Source organism: Amblyraja radiata, chromosome 7 (genome assembly GCF_010909765.2).
Source record: "Amblyraja radiata isolate CabotCenter1 chromosome 7, sAmbRad1.1.pri, whole genome shotgun sequence".
Lineage (NCBI taxonomy): Eukaryota > Metazoa > Chordata > Chondrichthyes > Rajiformes > Rajidae > Amblyraja > Amblyraja radiata.
Window position 1 is genome coordinate 37,553,557 of NC_045962.1, and position 25,747 is coordinate 37,579,303.

At 44.3% G+C, this 25,747-nt stretch overlaps 1 protein-coding gene across 1 annotated transcript in view; it reads right to left on the minus strand.

Annotated features, from left to right (window-relative positions):
• The window catches only part of cps1 (carbamoyl-phosphate synthase 1), a 164,164-nt gene that overhangs the window by 27,458 nt on the left and 110,959 nt on the right, over positions 1-25,747 (minus strand). Inside the window, exons 21-28 of the mRNA XM_033024205.1 lie at positions 22,390-22,508; positions 17,898-18,039; positions 11,829-11,894; positions 11,676-11,739; positions 9,141-9,322; positions 5,700-5,894; positions 3,864-3,931; positions 966-1,041 (exon numbers count right to left, since the gene is read on the minus strand). Coding sequence (XP_032880096.1) covers positions 966-1,041; positions 3,864-3,931; positions 5,700-5,894; positions 9,141-9,322; positions 11,676-11,739; positions 11,829-11,894; positions 17,898-18,039; positions 22,390-22,508 — 912 coding nt within the window. The remainder of the gene's footprint in view (positions 1-965; positions 1,042-3,863; positions 3,932-5,699; positions 5,895-9,140; positions 9,323-11,675; positions 11,740-11,828; positions 11,895-17,897; positions 18,040-22,389; positions 22,509-25,747) is intronic.

The following is a 25,747-nucleotide window of genomic DNA, read 5'->3' on the forward strand; positions in this document are numbered from 1 at the left end:
CAGAACCATTTTGCCATGGTGGAAATATCCAACATTAGAGGGCAAAGCTACCAGGTGAGAGGGGAAAAGTTTAATGGAGATGTGGCGGGCAATCACCAAAGTCTGGCAAATGATAAGTGAACACAGGTGAGAGGGTGGGGGGTGATTGGCAGATGGCTGGACAAAGGCCACAGTTGAAAATACAAAGAAAAGGGGCATAGGCCAAACGCAGACAGGGTGGGACTAACGTGGGGCATGGTGGTCGTTGTGGGCAAGTTGGGCCGAAGGGCCTGTTTCCAAGCTGTATGACTCTATTATGATCTCATCTGTCTGGACATTATCCATATCCCTCTATTGCCTGCGCTTCCATGTGGCCATCTAAAAGCCTCTTAAAAGCCACTATTCTATCTGCCTCTGCCACCACTCCTGACAATGCATTCCAGGCCCCTACAACTCTGTATTAAAAAAAAAATTGCCTCCCACATCTTCATTAAACTTTTCCCCTCACCTTATAGCTTTGCCCTCTAATGTTGGATATTTGCACCATGGCAAAATGGTTCTGTCTACTCTATCGATGTCTTTCATAATGTTATATACCTATTAAGTCTCTCCTCAACCTCTGATGTTCCAGAGAAAACAATCCAAGTCTATCCAACCTCTCCCAGACTTTGTCCTGCCCCTACCTCCCTTCCAGCTCCCCCCACCCCCCCAGAGATGCTGCTTGACAAATACTCCAGCATTTTGTGTCTTGTTTTTTTTGTAAACCAGCATTTGCAGTTCCTTGTCTCTTGTATTGTAGGAGTAGACTTCTGTCAATGGGAAGTGAAGAGAGTGAACACTTCCACATATCAAAGTGCTTTCCATCACATTCTAGACAAAGAAAGCAAGGCTGCAGGTTGTTCTTGCTGACTAATAAGAGCACTGCAAAGAGTACAAACAAAACAGAGATACGAGGAGACGTAAAGAGCCAGACTGACAACAGGTACCTGAGAGACACGGGCCGCCTCTGCCAGAAATCTGTTCATCTCCTCAGCATCATGAGCCACATTCATTGCTGATCCACTGGAACAGATAAAATCATACCTTCATCAAGTGTCTACACATTAGCATTGCACTCAAAGGTCTTACATGCTGCACTTACAAGTTGCTCAGCATCACCACAAAGCATCTTTTTCCAAATCCCCAAATTTGGCACAAAGCCTCTAAACCCCAACCCCACCTATGATTTTGAATGGTCTATGATGACTGACAGTGTCCGCCACTCAATAACGAGGAGCACAGCTAGCCTTACGTACACATACCAGAAGGTACATCTCGAACTTAAAGGCAATATCTCAGATCCATTCAGAAGTTGTCCATAACAGCAACAAAGAACATAGAACAATATAACAGAGGACCAGGCCTTTTAGCCCATAGACATGCCGGATATCATGCCAAGTTATACTAATCTCTTCACAGTCTGCACACAATCCATATTCCTTGCATATCCATATGCCTAATTTAAAAGCCTGTTAAACTCCACTATCATATCTGCTTTCACCATTACCCAGGCAGCACATTTCAGGTACCCACCACTCTGTGTAAAAACTTGTCACACATCCGATCCTCTTTAAAAAATCTCCCTCTGATCTTAAAGCTATGCCCTCTAGTCCTTGATACTTCCACCCTGGGCTCTGACTTGCAGTATCTTATCCAAACCTTTATATACTTGCATCAGGTCACCTCTCAACCTCCAGCACTCCAGAGAATACAATCTAAGTTTGCCCAAACTTTCTTGTCGCTAATATCCTCTAATCCAGGCAGAATTCTGTTAAACCTCTTCTGCAAAGCCTCCACGTTCTTCCTGTAATGGAACGACCAGATTACACACAATACTACAAGAGTGGCCAAACCAACATCCTATCAATATGCACATGACTTACTGACTCTTATACTCAATGCCCAATCCACGACGGCAGCTTACAATACACCCTCTTTATTACTCCTTGCACTTATGTTGTCACTTTCAGGAAGCTATGGACTTGGATCCCAAGGTCCCTCTGTACATCAATATTGTTAGTAGTTTTGCCAATAACTTACATTCGACCTCCTAAAGTGCAATGCCTCAAACTTGCTCAGATAACACTCCATCTACCAATTCTCCAACCATATATGTAACTGATATAAATCCTGCTGTGTTGTTTGACAGTCTTCCTCACTATCTGCAACTCTATCAATTTTGGTGTCATCTGCAAATTTACAAACCAACCCATCTACATTTGTCCTAATATGCCTTGGACAGCATGGGCTGCTAAGGGACATGCTCCCATGCTGTATGACTCTATGGCTCCATGAGTTTATAAGTCATCACAAATAACAGATTATCCAGCACGGATCCCTGCGGAACACCACTGGTCACAGATCTCCAGGCAGAGAACAACCTTCCACCACAACCATCTGATTTCTATGGGTAAGCCAGTTCAGAATCTAAATGACCTAGTCACTTGTTTCCCATGCACCTTAATCTGGATCCTCAGCCTACCATTTTTAATTATCCTTTATTGTCATTCAGACCTTTTGGTCTGAACGAAATTGCGTGCCTTGCAGTCATACATATAATAAAATAACAAAAACACACAATAAACACAAATTTAACATCCACCACAGTGAGTTCACCAGGCACCTCCTCACTGTGATGGAAGGCAAAAGTCTTAAAGTCTGAGGACCATGAGGACTTGGTCGAATGTCATACTAAAATGAATGTAGCATATGGTCCCACCCTCATCAATCACCTTTGTCACTTCTTCAAAAAACTCAATCAAGTTAGTAAGACATTACCAGCCACATGTCCAGCCCCTAATTACCCCATTTTCTTCCCAATTGCAAGTAAATCCCATCCTGAAAAATCCTCTCCGATAGCTTACCTACCAATGAAGTGAGGCTCTCCGGCCTACTATTTACTTCCCTCCTTAAACAAATGAATGGCACTGGCTACTCTTTAGTTCTCTTGGACCTCGGCAATGGCTAGAGGATAAAAAAGATCTTAATTGAAACCTTGCACTCTCTTCTCTTGCCTCCCTCAATAACCTGGGATAAATTCCCCAAGGCTCTGGGGATTTATTGATCTAAATGCTTTTTAAGAATCCTTCACTAACTCTTTGATCACAAACTGCCCTAATATTAATATACCTCACAATTATCTAATTATTCTCCATGTCTTTCATCTTGATGAATACAGATGCCAAGTATGTATTTAGTAGCTTGCCTACATCCTTTGACACTGAGCATAAATTCCTTCCTTTACCCTTGAGCTTTCACCTTGCGACCTACATAGATACCATTAAATTATTCTTACATAGTGTAAGTCCTGAGTTTATCAGATCACACCTCAGATCCATGAGATGAAAAGTCAGATAAAGGAATGAATTTATGCTCAGAGTCAGAGGATGTAAGCGAGATACTAAACTAGTACGAGGCCGTGGGACGTGCAGATATAACGTTCCAACCACTATTTTTTGCACTTGCTCCAGTCAATGATAAGGATGATCTTGTCCAAAACCAGCTGTTCAGATCCTATAAGAGAAAGAGCAGGGATAATCTCCAATGAAACAAAAAGGCCTTCAGACTGTACAGCTGGCTGCTATGGGCACGCTATGACAGGCAGGATAATGCTCAACTCTAGCACTCATGCCACAACATGCCCACACTGAAATAAAACTAAAGTCATTTGGGGGAGCGTCCAATCTTCAGAAAAAGACACCCAGGAATGAGCCAAAAATACTGTGCAACAATCCCTGCAAAATCAGTTTTGCATACCAGAGTTTAGATGTTTGTTTTTATTAAATTAGGCTGATATTTCTCAGACGCCACGTGGAACCCCAAGCACAAACATAACAAATCCATACCTTAGGACATAAGATGGTCTCAGCAAACAGGGATATCCCACAGTGTCCGCAAATGCGAGTGCATCCTCCTAGTAGAGAGAAGACACCACATTAGTAAAAAGGTCATTTGCTCAGCACCAATTACTCTCACACTGAGTAGAGAGCATGGTTCACATCCCCAGTTTGACAAAAGGTACGTATAAATTTCATTGGAATACTAATCTGATCATAATATCGCTACTGAAACTATATCCAGAACCTTGTGCCTTTCTAGCACATCACCTTATTTTTCATTAGTGTTGGATGGCAACAAAGCCCAAGTATTTAACAAGACAAAAATGCTGGAGTGTCTCAGTGGGCTAGGCAGCATTTCTGGCGAACATGAATAGGTGATGATTCAGGTCAGAATCCATCCTCAGACTGATTATGGTGTGGTGGGTGAGGGAGAAAATGCTGGGTGAGAAATGGGGGGAGGATAAAGATGGCAAATGATAAGTGGATGCAGCTACGGGGTTTTGTTTTGATTGGCAGATGTTGGACAAAGGCTTGAGATGAAAAGACAAAAAGTGAGAGATAAGTATAGAAGAGATATGAACTGTGAAGCCAGAGGAATGAATATAGGAGAAATTGGACAGGGGAAAAAGAGAATTGGGTACGAATCCAGCACAGGGGAGAAAGAGGTAGCGGGTGGAGTTTGTTTGTAGTTACCTAAAATTGGAGAATTCAATGTTCATACCATTAGGTTAAAAGTTACCAAAGCAGATAATTGGGTGTTGTTCCTCCAGTTTGCATGTGCCTCACTTTGGAATTTGAGGAAGCCTAGTGGCAACGAGATTCGGGATTCGAGAACAGGGAACAGTGAAATAATAGATTTGCTAATGGGAGTAGTGAGATTGGGAATTCAGCTGCAAAGAGATTAGGAACAGATGAGCAATGAGTTAAATGATTCAGGAACAGAGGTGCAATGAGATTAGCGGATGAATGATAACAGCGGCACAATGTCTTAGATTGTTGAGATGCTGCCTCAAAGCATGGTTGGCCTGGGTTCAATCCTGATCTCAGGTGCTGTCTGTGTGGAATTTGCACATTTGCCCTGTGATTGAGTAGGTTTTGTCTGGGAACTGTGGCTTTCTCCCACATGGAATGGAATGCCAGAAGACGTAGTTTAGGCAGGTACAAAAACATTAAAAAGCACCTTGGACAGATACATGGATAGGAATGGTTCAGAGGGATACACACCTACTGCAGGCAAATGGGACAAGCTGAGATGGGGCATCTTTGTCAGCATGGACGGGTTGGGCTGAAGGCCCTGTTTCCATGCTGTATGACTATCCTAATGATGTGTGGATAGAGTAAATGACCTATAAATGATCCTTTGTGTAGATAAGTGGCAAAAAAAATTGAAGGGGAGTTGATGGCACATGGGAGAGAATGAGTTGCAGGATTGTTGAATGGTTGGCACTACTGTCCTGAGAGCTAGCATGCACCCATTGCATTCAATGGCCTGTGAATGGGTTGTTAATAGATTAGAGTATCAGGAATAGTAAGGGCATTTTCTCCAGAGCCTAACTAACTGTAGACCCAGCCCACATTCTTCATCACATTCTGCTACGATGACATAGAAACATAGAAAATAGGTGCAGGAGTAGGCCATTCGGCCCATTCAATATGATCATGGCTGATCATCCAACTCAGTATCCTGTACCTGCCTTCTCTACATACCCCCGATCCCTTTAGCCACAAGGGCCACATCTAACTCCCTCTTAAATAAAGCCAATGAACTGGCCTCAACTACCTTCTGTGGCAGAGAGTTCCAGAGATTCACCACTCTCTGTGTGAAAAATAGCAGTTAATTACCAGAGTCCTGGCAGCTGTCCATGGGGCCTGAGAAACCTGAAGTTCATCAAGTACTGCAGAGAAAATGGAGCGATCTTCAGCCCGGTCAATCTGCTTCGGGTTGGTGCCCAGGATGTTCACACCGTACTTGTACAAGGGGAGGGCTAAATTGTTTGGAATCTGGCCACCCACAGAAACAATGGATCCTTGGCAGCCCTGAGCGGATATAAATCACAATGCAATGACTCAACATAATCAGCAAGAACACAATAATCCGCGGCTCAAATCGTTACTGAAAACGTACACACAATTGCAGATGAGACAGGTAATTAGCGACAGGAAATCACGGGATGCTTCTTTAAGGCAGACATAATTCAGAGCAAATCAATCTGATCTGCTCCGAATGAGTTCAGAAGTTAGCCTTACTACCTTGATTGTGCGTTTGAGGAGGTGACAAAGGTGATCGATGAGTGTAGGATGGTGGATGTTGTCTACACGGATTTTAGTAAGGCAATTGATAATGTTCCCCATGGTAGGCTGATGCAGAAGATTAAGATACACGTGATTGACAGTGACATGGTTCAATGAATTGAGGACTAGCTAGCTGACTGGCAGAAAACAGGGGGTTGTGCTGGAAGAAATGGAAGGCTGGAGGTCCGTGACCAGTGGAATTTGCATATTTGTGCTGTTTGTGATACTCATCAATGACAAACAGAGATGGATTTGTTCATAAGTATACAGATGACCCAATGTTGCTAGGGTTGTAGAGAAAGGCTGTCAATGTATGCAGCAGGGTATAGATCAGCTACAGATATGGGCAGGAACATTGCAGACGGAGTTTAATCCGAGCAAGTGTGAGATGTGTCACTTTGGGAGGTCAAATGTAAGGGGAAAATATACAATTAATGACATGACCTTAACACCATCATTGTACAGAGGTATCTTGGAGTACATTCATAACTCCCTAAAAGTGGAAACACAAGTAGAGTGGTAAAGAAGGCATATGATATGTGTTCAAAAGGGAACTGCAGATGCTGGAATATCGAAGGTACACAAAATTGCTGGGGAAACTCAGCGGGTGCAGCAGCATCTATGGAGCGAAGGAAATAGGCGACGTTTCGGGCCGAAACCCTTCTTCAGACGATATGATATGTCTTGCTTTCATAAGTCGGAGCATTGTGTATAGGAGTCAGGAAATCATGATGCAGCTTTACAGGACTTTGTTTAGCCTGTATTTGGAGTATTGCATGCGATTCTCTTTGCCCCATTACAGGAAGGATTTAGAGGTTTTGGAAAGGATGCAGAGAAGGTTTGATGCATGGATTAAGGGTGTTAGCTACAGAGGTTGGACAGACTTAGGATAGGTTTCGCGGGAACTCTGGAGGTTTTGGGGAGACCTGATAAAGTATATAACATTATGAGAGACATAGATAGATAGACATTCAGAACCATTTTCCCAGGAAGGAGAAATTAAATACTAGAAGGCACAGTGGTGAGAGGGGCAAAAATTAAATGAGATCTCCTTTAGTGTGTGTTGGGAGCCTGGAACCCACTGGTTAAGGCAGATACCATAGTGGGATTTAAGAGACTTTTGGATAGGCATATAGATATGAAGGATGTGAAGCAATATGGATTATGTGCAGGTAGTTAAGAGATGGTCTTGGCAGAATGTTCAGCAAAGACATTGTGGTTCCAAATGAATCTGTTTGAGCTTTTCTGAAGACATGACCAAAAAGATTGATGAGGTCAAAGCTGTATATGTTGAATGCATGGATTTCAGCAAAGCATTCAACAAGGTTCCATATGGTAGGCTGCTCCGTAAGGTTAGATTGCATAGGATCTAAGGAGAGATAGCTGAATGGATAGAAAATTGGCTTCATGGAAGGAAGTCAAGGGTGATGATGGAAAGTTCCTTCTCGGACTGGAGGCCTGTGACTAGTGGTGTGCCTAAAGGTTCGGTGCTGGGCCCATTAATGTTTGTCATCTATATCAGTGATTTGGATGAGAATGTACATGGCAAAATTTGCAAGTTTGCAGATGATACAAAATAGGGTGGTATTGCAGATAGTGAAGATGGTTATCAAAAATTGCAGCAGGATCTTGATTGGTTGGCCATGTGGGCTGAGGAGTGGTTGATAGGATTTAATACAGAGTTATGAGGTGTTACATTTTGGAAAGTCTAACATGGGCAGGATCTACACAGTGGATGGTATGGCTCATGGAAGTGTTGTAGAAGAGGGATATAGGAGTGCAGGTACATAGTTACTTGAAGGTGGCATCACAGGTTGATGGTGTGGTCAAAACGCATTTTGGCATATTGGCCTTATCAGTCAGAGTATTGAGTATAGAAGTTGGGTGGTCATGTTGCAGTTATGTAAGATGTTGGTGAGGCTGCATTTAGAGTATTGTGTTCAGTTCTGGGCACCATGTTATAGGAAAGATTTTGTTATGTTGGAAAGGGTACACAGAAGACTTACAAGGATGTTGCCAGGACACAACGGTCTGAACTATAGGGAGAGACAGAGCAGGCTGGGATTCTATTCTGTGGAGTGCAGGATAAGGGATGATCTTGTAGAGGTATATAAAATCATGAGTGGAATAGATCGGGTGAACGCGGAGAGTCTCGTGCCCAGAGTAGGTGGATTAAGAACCAGAGGGCATAGGTTTAAGGTGAATGGGGAAGGATTTTATAGGAATCTGAGGGGTAACTTTTTCATGCAAAGCGTGTTGGGTGTATGGAACAAGCTGCCGGAGGAGGTAGTTGAGGCAGGGACTATTGCAACTTATAAGAAACAATTAGACGGGTACATGGATAGGACAGGTTTAAAAGGATATAGGCCAAATGCAGGCAAGTTGGGCTGAAGGGCCAGTTTCCACATTGTATGACTCGTTGACTATGACTCTATAAAAAGACTATTCTTGTGCTGTACTGTTCTATGTTCTATGAATTAGTGGTACACTACTAGTGTAGGCAGGACTGTCTCTGTATTATACTAGGGCACTGTTTACCCAGATCTGTCAGCACATAGCGCTGGGATACAGCACTGGAAGAGACCAGACTATCACAGAGAAGGGGGACAAGAGGTCGGAAGAACAAAGGGGATATTGTTGATGGGTTGAGACCAAAAGACAATTAAGGCAGTTAGATTTAGATGATGTTGCTTTGCCTGTGTTATGTGTTGCTAACAGCAGAGCGGTGGGATATGACCAACTAGCCAGACCAACCAACGAAAAGAGATAGAAAAGCTGACCCAACAATTGCAGAAATGCCCAATACAGAGAGAAGAGCGATTTGCCTATATTGGAGAATCTGACATTGTGTGTGGATGATGAGGTATCGGTCCAGAGAAGATGAAGTGTTGTTCCTCAAGCTAATGTTGGAACTGTTTGAGACTGTGTAGAACACCTGCAGCAACAAGAGCCTCATGGGGCAACACTGTGAAAGAAAAGTTACTGTCCCACCTCCTGTTCGTAAATGTCCAGGATCCTTTCCAGTGAGAGCTCCTCAAAGTAGAGCCGGTCGCACTCATCAAAATCTGTGCTGACAGTCTCGGGATTGTGGTTTACAACCACCGTCTTCTTTCCAAGGTGCCGTAGGGTTCGGATACTGGAAACGGCGCACCAGTCAAATTCCACACTGCTACCTGCAGATAAAAAACACTGATCTATTGTGGCAAATACTGGAGTCTGTGCATACAGCGGCATCACAAATCAGGAAATTATAGTCAAGAACCTGGGGTGAAGATGCCATCTCTAAAATAATACACTCAATTCAGCTGTCCGTTTGACCGTTATCAGCAGCAATAAGAAATAGTAAAGCTTTTACAAGCCATGTTAACTAAATACTTAATCTGCAACAAAATACCCTACATAGACTTCAGCTAATGAGCCTGAAGAAGGGTTTCGGCCCGAAACGTTGCCTATTTCCTTCGCTCCACAGATGCTGCTGCACTGAGTTTCTGAAGCTGAGTTTCTCCAGCACTTTTGTCTACCATAGACTTCAGCTAGTTTACCCAGAACATCCTGTTACTTGTGTTAAAGGGAAGAGATCAACCAACTATTGCTGAAAACTTGCTGAGATAAATGAGGTAAAACAGAAATCCTTATCACAGAGGCATGAAGATGCAAAGGCCAAGAAGGAGGAACAAGAGCAGTCTTCAGTGGGATGTGATGAGGGAATGATGTCCACAGGGGAGATGGTGGTGGGGGGAGAGGAGTCCTCGGTGGAGCAGGTGGATGGGGTGACGTCATCACGAGGGGTAGGAGAGTGATGCAACATTAGTGTAAATAATAGTCGTTGATCAGTGCAGACTCAATGAGAAGGGGCTGCTTCTGTACTTTATTTCTGTATGGCTATACATTGCTGAAACTGAGGCAGATAGTTCAGATGCATAGAGAGTGTGTATGTGACGGAGGGGGGGGGGGGGGGATTGCTTAAGGCAGCTGATAAGAACAATGCCAAAACCACTAGGGCTGCCAATAAAGTACTACCCAAAAAGAGAACATCATCATTGGCCAGCTAGACAACCTCAGGCTCATCCAGGAGAGTGAGCAAGTCATAGATAGGAGTGACAGAGAGGTGGTCACACCTAAGTGCAGGCAGAGAATAGACAGGTGATCACTTGGAATGGGAGTAGGCAGAGAGTTCTGCAATCTGCTGTGGCCATTCCACTGCAAAATACGTACACACTTTTAGGTACCAGTTGAGGAGGATGACTGTTCAGGGGAGAACAGCAGCAGCCAGGTATGTGGCACTGGGCCAGGCTCTGAGGCACAGCAGGCTAGGGTGAAGTCAGAGAGATTGATAGTGATAGGAGATTCGTTAGTTAGGAGGACAGACAGGAGATTCTGGATGGTGATGGTGGAGGCAGATATGATAGTGGCGTTTATGAGGCTGTTAAATAGGCACATGGAAGTGTAAGGAATAGAGGGATATTGATCATGTACTGGCAGATTAAATCAGTTCACTTGGCTTTTTGTTTGGCACAAACATTTTGGTCTGTTCTATGTTCTGAGATAGTTTGTTAATCCTTCATATTTATTTTTGATAAAACCTGAAATCATCTGTTCGCGGTATAAATAAAAAAGACACCAAGTGCTGGTGTAACTCAGCAGGTCAGGCAGCATCCCAGGAGAACGTGGATAAGTGACGTTTCGGGTTCGGACCCTTCGTCAGACTGTTCCTAGGTATGTTCCATAACATACTCTTCCAAGAAGCAATACCCGATGCACTCCACATATTATTTTTCTACATTACCTTTGCCAGTTGGGCTCATCCAATCCCTATGTAGAAAAGTAGGACAAGAGAATGAAAGTTGAGGCAGGGACTGACAAGAATGGATGAAAAAATATAGGTGATCCAAAACTGAATGGTTTACAAGTTAATGAGAAGCTAGGGCTTGGGAGCATTGGTCATCATAACCATTAAGATGATATTGGTAAGGGATTACTAGGAGATGGACTGCCAAGACAAAGGATCCCAAGCAAAATTGTCGAATTTCCTCCATAGATGCGGCCTGACCCGATAACTTCCTCCAGTTGCTCTCACTTTCATTTCTGGAGGTAATTATGGGAATAGAAGGCACTGCTATTATGGATTCCAAGCAACCACAACACTGCACAACTGGAGAGGTGCCAGTCGTGGAGTAAGTGCTTGAGCATATTATTGGGTGCACTGAGCTTAAAACAGTTATGAGTAGAGGGGATACAAAAATGCTGGAGAAACTCAGCGGGTGCAGCAGCATCTATGGAGCGAAGGAAATAGGTGACATTTCGGGCCAAAACCCTTCTTCAGACTGATGGGGGGGTGGGGGGGGGGAGAAGGAAGGAAAAAGGGAGGAGGAGGAGCCCGAGGGCGGAGGGATGTTGCATTGTCACCTTCATGTCATTTGTGAAGTGGTTATTAAGCTGCTTCACTGTTGTGATAAGGGGAGAAACATGAGGGGGATCAGGTCAAGTATGGAGCTGTGAGAATGGCAATGAAACTGTTTGAGTTACCAATATGGTATGGTCCACAGCCCAGCACCATTATTCCATGGTCGTTAAAATCCAAGTCATGCTCCTGAAAGAGAAATAGAGTTCAGCCATTTTTGGTCACAAGTTTAGAGAAACTCCACAAATAAAAACCAAGAGAGTCTCCATGATACTCACCAGTCCGTGGTAAGTGGAATAGAGGTAATTGGTGACAGCTGGGTACTCTGCAGCTAGTGTGTCAATCTAGTAAAGGGGAGAGGAACATGGAGTGAATAAACCAGAAATGGGCAGTCATGTACCAACATGCTTTCGGAATCGGTCTAAGTTCTTCTTGCGTTTAAGGCAGTAGAAGTCTGCAGCAGGGTGATGCCATCCGGTTCGACATCCGTAGGTGCCCGCCCTAAAAAGGGCGCATGATCCGGGTTGGCGCCAGAGGTTGCATTTCTGTTGCTATCTCTGTTTGTTGTCGTTCGCCTGACTGAGGTCAGTTGACAGGGCTCACCACGGGGAGGTCGACAACAAGTTGAGTGCCTCCATCACTTAGCCACAAGATGCTGATCACTGTGTGAAGCTTATTCCAACCCTTCACCAGTTTTAGTACATTGGCAAGCATGAAACTGCCAAACATCACATCCTTTCAAAACTGAAAAAAACCCATATACCAGTAATTCCTCATCATTCAAACTTTGGTCTCACATTGTCTTCCTCCATTAATACTATCATTAGTAATAGTAATATTCTACCCAAATCTTCTGCAAACGAGCCCATCTGTCCCAGGTGGAACTGCACTCTAGTTTCACCTGAAAATAGCTACCCTGACCACCAAAGTAAAACCTCCCACATTCAAGCCCATCAAGCAGCATCATCAATAATTGCTAGTGGAGATGCCATGAATGCTCAAATCTGCACAATCATTTACAATATTGTGTGCTGATCTCCTCCCCCAATATCAACCCATTAATTGGGTGGAAATACACAAGGTGTGGTCAGGTCGGGATGATGAACAATTCTGGCAGTGGCAGGAGCACTAGACTCACCGGGTTTTAGCATCTGACTATCCAGTTTATCACGCTGAAAAATCTCAGTTCTTCCCATATCAGTGCCACGAGAAGCAACAACCAATACAGCAGTGGATGTTGTGTCTTAGTAGATGTGCCTATCCGTGACAGGTGGTTACTGTGTCTGATGAGAATGGGCTAACAGCAAGACAAGTAGAATCAGCAAAGGGAAAATCAAGGACATAGATAGTAGTAAGATTAGGGAGGGGTATGATGATATTCCACGCCATATCGATATTAAGAACGAGAATATACTGGGAGCTTTGAAAAACATTAAGGTGGATAAGTCCTTGGGGCCGGAGCTATCTCAGGAGATACGTGTCCTTGACAAACAAACGTTATCCTCTTTTATCATAGGCACAGTAGACTGGAGAATAGAAAATGGTGTTCCTTTATTCGAAAAAAAGCAATAGAGACCAACCAGGAAATTATAGACCAGTGCACCTTACATCAGTGGAAGGAAAATTAATGGAGAAGATAATTTGAAACAGGATTTACTCACATTTGGTAAATCATAGACTTGCTAAGAATAGCCAGCATAGTGGTACTCAGAGCTCGCGTGGATTTTGAAGAAACAGCAGCAAAGAGAAGCAGGAAAAAGCAGTGTCTGGCTCTAGCCCGAGTGGGAGGAGAGTTAGAAGTGAGTCAGAGGGGGGGAAAACAGTTTAAAACTTGGTTTTGGTTTGTAAATTGGTAAATTAGGCAATTTATCAGTCAATATAAGCAAGACGACTCTTAGGGAGCGGCAGTGAGGGAAGTGCCTTGTGAGTAAAGTGCGAGTCTTTGGCTTGAGAGTCTTCGGCGAGGAGAGGAGGCTACGCATAAAGCTCGAGAGGACGGAAAGTGGTGAACACATGTCGGGGAAGATGAGACAGTGTGAGGCTTGCAGAATGTGGGAGCCCAGGGACACAGACTACAAGGGGACCGACATTCTGGCAGGCAGGTTTGCTAGGGCTACACGTGTGGGTTTAAACTAAATAGTGGGGGGGAGGGATTGACAAATTGGTAGTATAAAGATGGAGCTGAAGGGGAAGAGACTACAGGAAAAATTACAAAAGATTCTCGAAATAATGGGAAGGAAAGCTCGGGAATGGACAACAGCGTAAGGTCCGGGCCAATTGCGAGCGGTGCGAGGGGGGAAGTGAATACGGAGGTTGAAGTGCTCTATATGAATACGCGAAGTGTAAGGAATAAAGTGGACGAGCTTGAGGCTCAGTTAGAAACTGGCAAGTATGATGTTGTGGGAATTACTGAGACATGGCTGCAAGAGGGCCAGGGCTGGGAACTGAATATTCAAGGGTATACCTCCTATCGAAAAGACAGACAGGTGGGCAGAGGGGGTGGGGTTGCCCTGTTGGTGAGGAATGAAATTCAGTCCCTTGCAAGGGGTGACATTGAAACAGGAGATGTGGAGTCAGTATGGATAGAACTAAGGAATTGTAAAGGTAAAAATACCCTAATTGGACTAATCTACAGGCCCCCAAACAGTAGCCTGGACATAGGGTGCAAGTTGAATCGGGAGTTAAAATTGGCATGTAGTAAAAGTAATGCTACTGTTGTTATGGAAGATTTCAACATGCAGGTAGACTGGGAAAATCAGGTTGGTACTGGACCCCAAGAAAGGGACTTTGTAGAGTGCATTTGTGATGGATTCTTAGAACAGCTTGTATTGGAGCCTACCAGGGAGAAGGCAATTCTAGATTTAGTGTTATGTAATGAACCGGGTTTGATAAAGGACCTCGAGGTTAATGAGCCATTAGGAGGCAGTGACCATAACATGGTCAGGTTTAATCTACAATTGGAGAGGGAGAAGGGTAGATCAGAGGTGTCAGTGTTGCAGTTGAATAAAGGGGACTATGGGGCCATGAGGGAGGAGCTGGCCAAAGTTGACTGGAAAGGTACACTAGCAGGGATGACAGTGGAACAAAAATGGCAAGTATTTCTAGGAATAATACAGAAGGTGCAGGATCAGTTCATTCCCAGGAGGAAGAAAGATTCCAAGGGGAGAAAGGGACGACCATGGCTGACAAGGGACGTCGGGGACAGTGTAAAAATAAAAGCGAAGAAGTACAACGTAGCAAAGATGAGCGGGAAGCAAGAGGATTGGGTAATGTTTAAAGAACAACAGAAGATAACTAAAAAGACAATACGGGAAGAAAAGATGAGGTACGAAGGTAAGTTAGCCAAGAATATAAAGCAGGATAGGAAAAGCTTCTTTAGGTATATGAAGAGGGAAAAAATCAGTTAAGACCAAAGTTGAACCTTTGAAGACTGAAAAAGGTGAATTTATTATGGGGAACAAGGAAATGGCAGATGAGTTGAACAGGTACTTTGGATCTGTCTTCACTAAGGAGGACACAAACAATCTTCCTGATATAGTAGCGGCCAGAGGATCTGGGGTGATGGAGGAACTGAAGGAAATCCACATTAGGCAGGAAATGGTGTTGGGTAGACTGATGGGACTGACGGCTGATAAATCCCCAGGGCCTGATGGTCTGCATCCCAGGGTACTTAAGGAAGTGGCTCTAGAAATCGTGGGTGCATTGGTGATAATTTTCCAATCTTCTATGGACTCAGGATCAGTTCCTGTGGATTGGAGGGTAGCTAATGTTATCCCACTTTTTAAGAAAGGCGGGAGAGAGAAAACACGGAATTATAGACCAGTTAGCCTGACATCGGTGGTGGGGAAGATGCTGGAGTCAATTATAAAAGTTAAGATAGCCGAACATTTGGATAGCAGTAACAGGATCGGTCCGAGTCAGCATGGATTTACGAAGGGGAAATCATGGTTGACTAATCTTCTGGAAAATTTTTTGAAGATGTAACTAGGAAAATGGACAAGGGAGAGCCAGTAGATGTAGTGTACCTGGACTTTCAGAAAGCATTTGATAAAGTCCCACATAGGAGATTAGTGGGCAAAATTAGGGCACATGGTATTGAGGGTAGAGTGCTGACATGGATAGAGAAGTGGTTGGCAGACAGGAAACAAAGAGTAGGGATTAACGGGTTCCTTTCAGAATGGCAGGCAGTGACTAGTGGGGCACCACAAGGCTCAGTGCTGGGACTGCAGATATCTACAATATACATCAATGATTTAGATGAAGGGATTCAAAGTAACATTAGCAAATTTGCAGATGACACAAAGCTGGGTGGCAGTGTGAACTGTGATGAGGATGCTATGAGAATGCAGGGTGACATGGACAGGTTGGGGGAGTGGGTGGATGCATGGCAGATGAAGTTTAATGCGGATAAATGTGAGGTTATCCACTTTGGTAGCAAAAACAGGAAGGCAGATTACTATCTAAATGGCGTCAAGTTGGGAAAAGAGGAAGTACAACGGGATCTGGGGGTCCTTGTACATCAGTCTATGAAAATAAGCATGCAGGTACAGCAGGCAGTGAAGAAAGCAAATGGCATGTTGGCCTTTATAACAAGAGGAATCGAATATGGGAGCAAAGAGGTTCTTCTGCAGTTTTACAGAGCCCTAGTGAGACCACACCTGGAGTATTGTGTGCAGTTTTGGTCCCCTCATTTGAGGAAGGACATTCAAGCTTTTGAGGGAGTGCAGCGTAGGTTTACAAGGTTAATTCCCAGGATGGCGGGACTTTCATATGCTGAGAGAATGGAGTAGCTGGGCTTGTACACTCTGGAGTTTAGAAGGATGAGAGGTGATCTCATTGAAATATATAAGTTGTTAAGGGTTTGGACACGCTAGAGGCAGGAAACATGTTCCCGATGTTGGGGGAGTCCAGAACCAGGGGCCATAGTTTAAGAATAAGGAGTAAGCCATTTAGAACAGAGACGAGGAAACACTTTTCTCACAGAGAGTGGTGAGTCTGTGGAATTCTCTGCCTCAGAGGGCGGTGGAGGCAGGTTTTCTGAATGCTTTCAAGAGAGAGCTAGATAGGGCTCTTAAAAATAGCGGAGTCAGGGGATATGGGGAGAAGGCAGGAACGGGGTACTGATTGGGGATGATCAGCCATGATCACATTGAATGGCTGTGCTGGCTCGAAGGGCCGAATGGCCTACTCCTGCACCTATTGTCTATTGACGTTGCAGGGCAGGACATCTCACAAATATGATTGAGTGTTTTGAGGAAGTGACAAAGATCTTTAATGAGGGGAGGCAGTGGAAGTTGTTAACATGGATTTTAATAAAGTAGCACTGTGGCACAGCTGGTAGAGGTGCTGCCTCATGGCGTCAGAGACCCGCATTCACTCCTGACCTTGGGTGCTGTCTGTGTGGAGTTTGCATGTTCTCCCTGTGACCATATAGGATTTTCTCCAGGTGCTCCGGTTTCATCCCACATCCCAAAGACATGGGGGTTTGTAGGTTAATTGGCTTAGGTAACATTGCCCCAAATGTATAGGGAAAGCGGGCTAATATAGAACTAGTATGAATGGGTTGGCATGGATTGGATGGGCCAAAGGCCCAATTTCCATGCTATTTCTTCCAATTCATTTGACAAGGTTTGTCATGGTAGGCTGAACCAAAAAATTAAGGTGTATGGTATCCATGGCGAGTTGGTTTGATCAAGGATGACAGATGGTGCACAAGCATTAGTGCTGGAACCTGTGATATTTGTAATATATATCAGTGATTTGGATGAAAATCTAGACATTAGTAAGTTTTGTGTAATCGGAAAGATTATCAAAGAAAACAGTGGGATACAAATCAGTCGCAACTTTGGATCGAATAATGGTAGATGGAAGTTTAATCTGGACATATATGAAATGTTGGATTTTGAGCATTCATGTACAGAGAAATCTTGGGATAAAAGTACATGGCTCCCTGAAAGTGGCATACAAGTGGATAAAATGTTGAAGAATGTGTACGGCATTCTTGCCTTCACTGGTCAGAAACTGAGTGAAAGCATTTAAAATCCTGAATATGCAGGTCAGAACAGTGATGTGCAAGGGTCTTGGCAGTTTGTGGGATGGAAGAAGCAAAGAAATAGGGTGGAGTAAATCCATGGTGTGAACTAAAAGTTAAAAGGTGATAAACTGGGAGTCAGGACCATATGTGAAGGACTCCTCCATTGGGCTCCACACATTACCACTTGTGGGTTCGGCTGGCTGGAGTGCATTGAAACCAGAGCCTTCTACCTCATTATTACAGCAATGTTGAAAACAATACTCTACAGTGAAAGATACAGCTCTGCTGCAGCAGACAATGTCGGGTCACTGACCTGCTTAATCTGTGGTTTGATGTTCCTCTTTATCCTCAGTTTCCTCGCATCTAGTTCACTTAGGCCAATGCAGTCCCCAATCTGGCGGTCTGAAAACCCATCTTGTTTTGCCTTTAAGAGCAGTGCATCAGTGATGGTTTCACTGGTGGGAGAGAGACACCACAGTGGTTGCATCATGCTAGGTCAAGCCAAGTCAACTTTATTCGTCACATACACATACAAGATGTACAGTGAAATGAAAGTGGCAATGCTTGCGGGATTGTACAAAACAACAGAACAGAAGGCCTACCTGGAGGAGGTCTATCATTAACTCCTAAACCACACACACTATGTTGATGAAACCTTCCATCACCATGCCTGTGTTATTAGGCAGAGTGGGAATGTAGTTTACTCCAATATACTTCTAGTTCAATTAAAAACAAAAGTTTTATAGTGACATTTCAATTAATGGTAAGATTCAGCCAAGAGAGTCTGCCAAGAGAACCAGGTGAGTTCAAGGGAATGCAACCAGGAGAGCGTGGGCCAAGAGAAGTCAAGCGTCAAGAGTGTTTTATTGTGATATGTCCCAAAACCGAACAATGAAATTTTTACCTGCAGCAACACAACAGATATGAAAACATAGTACTCATAAACTCCAACCAAAAATAGCTTAATACATAAAAGCAAACAATGATAGTGCAAAGACAAAACAAGTGCCCCCAAGTCTATGGAGAGAGAGGAAGTGCAGGTGTTACTTGAAGTTAGAGAAAACAATACTCATACTACTGGGTTATAAGCTGCCCAAGCAAAATATGAGATGCTGTTCCTCCAATTTGCAGTTAGCCTCACTCTGACAATGGAGGAGGCCTTGGACAGAAAGGGCGTTAAAGTGGATAGGAAAGGGAATATTAAAGTGTTTGGCAACTGAGAGATCAGGTAGTTCCAGGCAGACTGAGCAAAGGTGTTCAGCGAAAAGATCGCCCTGTCTACGTTTGGTCCTGCTCATGTATAAGAATCCACATTTTGAACAACGGAAAGAGTAGATGAGTTTGGAGGTGTAAGTGAGCCTCTGCCTAACCTGGAAAGACTGTCGGGGTCCCTGGACAGAGTCAAGGGAGGAGATATAGGGACAGGTGTTGCATCTCCTGCGGTTGCAGGGGAAGGTACCTAGGGAGGGGGTGGTTTGGGTGGGAAGGGATGGGTTAACCAGGGAGTGGTCTCTGTGGAAGGCAGAAAGGGGTGGAATTGGGAAGATGTGACTAGTTATAATCTTCCGACACTGTCGCCACCTTCAATGGGATCCCACCATGAGTCCTAAAGAGTGGTAGGTTTGTGGAACAAGCTGTCAGAGGAGGTAGTCAAGGCAGATGCTATCACAACGTTTAAAAAATTGGACAGGTATATGGTAGGATAGGTTTAGAAACATAGAAACATAGAAAATAGGTGCAGGAGTAGGCCATTCGGCCCTTCGAGCCTGCACCGCCATTCAATATGATCATGGCTGATCATCCAACTCAGTATCCTGCACCTGCCTTCTCTCCATACCCCCTGATCCCTTTAGCCACAAGGGCCACATCTAACTCCCTCTTAAATATAGCCAATGAACTGGCCTCAACTACATTCTGTGGCAGAGAATTCCAGAGATTCACCACTCTCTGTGTAAAAAATGTTTTTCTCATCTCAGTCCTAAAAGATTTCCCCTTTATCCTTAAACTGTGACCCCTTGTTCTGGACTTCCCCAACATCGGGAACAATCTTCCTGCATCTAGCCTGTCCAACCCCTTAAGAATTTTGTAAGTTTCTATAAGATCCCCCCTCAATCTTAGAAGGATAGGGTCCAAACGCAGGCAAGTGGGACTAGTGTTGTTGGAACATATTGGTCAGGGTGGGCAAGTTGAGCTGAAGGGCTTGTTTTCACGCTGTATGACTGTGGTCCAATGCCGAGTGGAGTGCCAGTTAGATCGCATCCTTTGTTGACTTGGTGTGGCAGTAGGCAAATTGTAGTGGGTCCAGGTTCTTGTTGGAATAGGAGTTATATGCACCTAACCTCTCAAAGCACTTCGTCACCACAGTCATTGAGGCACCTCAGCCTTCAGTAATGAGAGGTTGAAGACGTCCGCAAATATTTCAGCCAATGGGTATGCACAGGTTTTATGAACCCGACCAGGTTTACCATCAGGTTCAGATGCTTTCGAAGGATTCACCCTCCTGACATTGACCTTTGTGACTGAGATTGTAATACCACACTATTAATACCATGCTATGGAGGCCCGGCAAGGCACATCAGTGTTCTCTCATTCAAAGCTTCCGTAGAATGTATTGAGCTCGTCTGGGAGTGATGCTTCGCTGTTACATTAGCTGCCCCCTGACTTTGCCTTGTAGGAAGTGATGGCATGCAAGCCCTGCTACAGCTGCTCAATGGCAGCCTCATCCTCCAGTTTAGAGCGAAAGTCCCTTTTAGCCTTTCCGAAGAGTGCAAGAAAGCACAGCCAAGTTCAGGGGAGATTATCAAATGCCCGAGAAAAAAAGTTTAAAGTAGATATGCAAGGCTATTCTTTTCTTTGACACAGAGAGTGGTCAGTGCCTCAAACGAGCTGCGGGGACTTGGTAGAAGCAGATACAATAGCAACGTTTGAGTTGTATTTAGACAGGCGCATGTACAGGCAAGGAATAGTGGAATACAGACTTTGTGCAAGAGATGGGGATTAGTGTAATTGACATTTTGTCGGCACTGACACGGTGGGATAAAACTTCTATTACTGTGCTGCACTTTATTATGCTTTCAATGTTTCTATGTTAATACAGAAATTTCTAGAAGTACTCAGCACGCCAAGCAGCATGTGTGAGAGAAACAATGTCAATGTCTGATGCGAGGCATCAACATGAAACAATAACTCTGTTTTTCTTTCCACAGAAACTGCCTAACTTCCTGATCATTTCCAGCATTTTGCGTTTAAACTTCATATTTGCAGCCTCTGCATTTATACTTTACAATGGAAATATTTAATTTATAAATGATGACACAATTAATCCACAAAAGCAAACTCAATGCTAGTATTTCAAGAGGGCTTGATAACAAAAACAGGGATGTAATTTTGAGACTCTATATGGAGCTAGTCAGGCCATATTTGGAATATTGTGAGCAATTTTGGACACCATATCTAAGGAAGAATGTGCTGGCTCTGGAGAGGGTCCAGAGGAGGTTTACAAGAATTATCCCAGGAAAGAGTAGGTTAACCTATGATGACCGTTTGTCGGCACTGGGCCTGTACACACTGGAGTTTGGAAGAATGAGAGGGGACCTAATTGAAACATACAGAATAGTGAAAGGCTTGGATAGAGTGAATGTGGTGAGGATGTTTCCATTAGTGGGAGAGTCTAGAACTAGAGGCTATAGCCTCAGAATTAAAGGACTTTCTTTTAGGAAGGAGACGAGGATAAATGTATTTAGTCAGAGGGTGATGAATCTGTGGTATTCTTTGACACAGAAGGCTGTGGAGGCAAAGTCAATGGATATTTTTAAAGCAGAGATAGATAAATTCTTGATTAGCACAGGTTATGGGGAGGGCAGGAAAATGGGGATAGGAGGGAGAGATAGATCAGCCATGATTGAATGGCGAAGTAGATTTGATGGGCCGAATGGCCTAATTCTACTCCTATTCCATATGACCTTAAAATAAGAGATGGTATTCACAGAACATTCATTTACGATTACCAAAAGCAATTAGTTACGTCTGAATTCCTGGATTAGAAGCCGCAAAAACGTTTAATTTCAAGTGAAAGAAAGTAAATATAGAAATAGGCAAAGTAAGAAGAGGAAGTGAAAACTATTTTGCAAACTTGCCATATGTGAAATAGTATACGTTAACTTTCTATTCTTATATGTGCGTTGTCCATTCTCATTCAAATTATTGATAGACAATTACAAATATCAATGGGCCCAGCACTGATCCCTAAGGCACACCACTAGTCTCGGGCCTCCAGTCTTATTGTATGATTTGCCTGTAAGTGTGCAGCCCCAACAACTTTTGACACCATCCAAGCGTAACAACTGCATTACTGACACCGTAGCAACCACCACTGGCACGTAACGGCATTTCCAAAATGTTCTGCAATTACTTGCCCAGGTTATGCCAATAGCACCTCCCAACCCGTGACCTCTCCCAGCAAGAAAGACAGGGGCTACAGATGCAGCACAATATGCACGTCCCTCACCAAGATGACCAACTTGGGAATATATTGCCGGTCCACAGCTCTACAATCAAACACACTCAAACACTGTCTTGATAACAAAGGGAGGAATCCAGATTTCACCTCTGGAACAGCTCTTTGACAATATTTGGATCAAATAATAAGATCTAGACAGAGTGACCCTGACAAATCCCATGTTGTGATCGATCATTATATCGTTTTGTCATCTTATCATTATTTACCCGCTATCAATGGTCATTACAATGCATCACGTCAGCAGACACCACTAGCTGATAGATATGGCATCAATGGGCACAGTTACCTGTTTTGTTTGCAGAGCACTTGCTCCAGTTCTACGATTCGCTTGAGTCTGTAGAGGAACCATTTGTCAATGGCAGTCAGGTCATAAATCTCATCCACCGAGATGCCGCTGTGCAATGCCTGGCAGCAGAGGGAGAAAAATACCACAATGGTAAGTAAACGGCCAAGTGAGAACAGCATGAGAAGGAAGAGAATGATTGAAGTTAATGATTCAGGTTAATAATCAGTATTTTAAAAGTAGTGGAAAGATGCAAGGTTCTGGGTCTCGTCGCCTGCAATTCCTGTGCCAGGTGGGAACTTCATATGCTGGGACTGTCACATGTAATCAGGCTCAAGGACTTCTAATGTAACAGGGAGCTCACTTGGTCCATTAGGTCCATGCCAACCCCAAGGGAGCAATTTCATCAATCCCAAACTTCTCCTTTCCATGTACACCTACAAATTATTCTCCCTCTCTCTTTCTCTCCCTCTCTCAAATGCTCATCAACCACACCTTATTTTTTTGTCATTACCTACATTAATAGGTAACTTCCAGTAGCCAGCAGACCTTTGGAACACGCACGGAAACCCACGGAGATTCAGGGAACACGCAAATGCCACAAAGACAGCACGCTCAAGTTTGAACTTGGTCCCTGGAACTTGAAGGAGTGGTACAAACTGTAGCACCACATTGCTGCCCTCAGACCTTGAAGGGCAACTGGTGTCACCATGGACAGCAAGAAGGTGGAGAGTTCTCTGGATGATTTATTTTATGAAGTGAATTCTGAGGATAGTAATTGGGAAGACCATCTGGAAGAAAAGGAAGGGGCATAAATACAGGGATCCTCAGGTTGTGCAGGATTTTCAGAACCAAGTAATTAGTGACAAGGAGTGATAAAGAGTTTAGTCCAAAACTTGGTATCATGGGATAAAGGGTTTAGTTAAGTTTCGTTTAGAGATACAACGCGGAAACAGGCCTTGAGGCACACCAGGTCCGCGCTGACCAGCGATTCCCAAACACTAACGCAATCCTGCACACTAGGGATAATTTACACTTTTACCAAAGCCAATTAACCTCCAAACTATACGTCTTTGGAGTGTGGGAGGAAACCGGAGATCCCGGAGAAAACCCACGCAGGTCACAGAGAGAATGTACAAACTCCATACAGACAGCATCCATAGTCAGGATCGAACCCGGGTCCCTGGCAATGTAAGGTAGCAATACTACCGCTGAGCCACCATACAAAAACAATGGGTAGAAATGCAGTCATCACAGGGGAATCCACCTTAATGGGGACCATCAAGCAGCACAAGTCTTCCTCAATGCATTTCAAGTCAAGTCACGAGTGTTTTATTGTCATCTGCCCCAAACGGAACAATGAAATTCTTACTTACAGCAGCAAAACAGATACGTAAGCATATTACTTTGTAAAACCCATTGTAAACAACAAAAAATGTTCAGTATATATTTTTTTAAAACAGGTAAATAAGTAGACCTTAGTGCAAAGTCAAAAATAATGCCCCCAAGTCTATATAGTTTGGAGCCTATTTGGAAGTTGTACTATTTAATAGTCTAATGGTTGTAGGGAAGAAGCTGCTCCTGAACCTGGACATTACAGTTTTCAGACTCCTATACCTTCATCCCAGTGGCAGGAGTGAAATCAGAGCGAGGCCAGGGAGGTGTGAATTGCTGATGATACTGGTTGCCTTTTTGAGGCAGCGACTCCTGCAGAGCCCTTGATGTTGAGGAGGTCAATACCCATGACGGACTGGGCAGTGTTCACCACTGTTTGTAGTCTTCTTCGTCCCTGGCCGTTCGAGCTGCGGAATCAGGCCGTGGTGCTACTAGTCAATGTGCTCCCTACTGTACACCTGCAGAAGTTCAAGAGAGTATTCATTGACATACCAATTCTCCTCATTCTTCCAAGGAAGTAGAGGCATTGATGGGCTCTTCATGATTGCATGAATATGCCGAGTCCTGGACAGATCTTCAGTGATATGCACGCCCAAGAATTTGATGCTTTTGACTCTCTCCACAACCGTCCCGTCGATGAAGGCAGGTTTGTGGATCTTCGTTCTTCATCTTCCAAAGTCCACAATCCACAACCTTGGTAGTATTGATGTTGAGAGCAAGGTTGGTGTCTGGCAACATTTAGTCAGTCGATCGTTCTCCCTCCTATACTCTGACCCATTTCTAATACTTCCAACAAGTGTGATGTCATCAACAAACTTGAAGATGGTGTTCGAATTGTGTCCAGCTATGCAGTCGTGAGTATAGAGCGAGTACAACAGGAGGCTGTTTCCGACATTTCCCTACCGTATCTGGACTTCACTATCTCCATCGCAAGTCACAGACTAATGACCGACATCTACTACAAACCCACTGACTGCCATGGCTATCTAGATTACACTTCTTCCCACTCTGCTTCCTGTAAGGACTTTATCTCCTACTCCCAAATCCTCCGTCTATGCCACATCTGCACCCAGGATGAGGTGTTCCAAACCAAGGCATCGGAGATGTCCTCATTCTTTAGGGAACGGGGGGGGGGGGAGGGTTCCCTTCTTCGACTATACATGAGGCTTTCACCAGGGTCTCTTCTATATCCCATAGCTCTGCTCTCACTCCCCACCCCCCCACTCGTAACAAGGACAGAGTGCCCCTTGTCCTCCCCTTCCACCCTATACAACAGATAATCCTCCGACATTTTCACCACCTTCAATGGGATCCCACCACTGACCACATCTTCTCATCTCCTCCCCTTTCGGCTTTCCACAGAGACCGCTCCCTCAGTTACTCCTAGGTCAATTCATCCCTTCCCACCCTTCCCACCCCTTCCCCTGGTACTTTCCCTTGCAACCGCAGGAAATGCTACACTTGTCGCTTTACCTTCCCCCTCGCCTCCATCCAAGGACCCAAGCAGTCTTTCCAGGTGAGGCAGAGGTTCACCTGCACCTCCTCCAACCTCATCTATTGCATCCGCTGTTCCAGGTGTCAACTGCTCTACATCGGTGAGACCAAGCGCAGGCTTGGCGATCGCTTCGCCCAACACCTCCGCTCATTTCGCATTAACCAACCTGATCTCCCGATGGCTCAGCACTTCAACTCCTCCTCCCATTCCGAATCCGACCTTTTTGTCCTGGCCTCCTCCATGGCCAGTGTGAGTCCCACCGCAAATTTGAGGAGCAGCACCTAGTATTTCACTTGGGTAGTTTACACCCCAGCAGTATGAACATTGCCCTCCAATTTCAGGTAGTCCTTGCTTTCTCCCTCCTTCCCTTCCCCTCCCCTTCCCAGCTCTCCCACAGCCTACTGTCTCTGACTCTTCCTTTCTTTTTCCCAACCCCAACCCCAACCCCACATCAGTCTGAAGAAGGGTCTC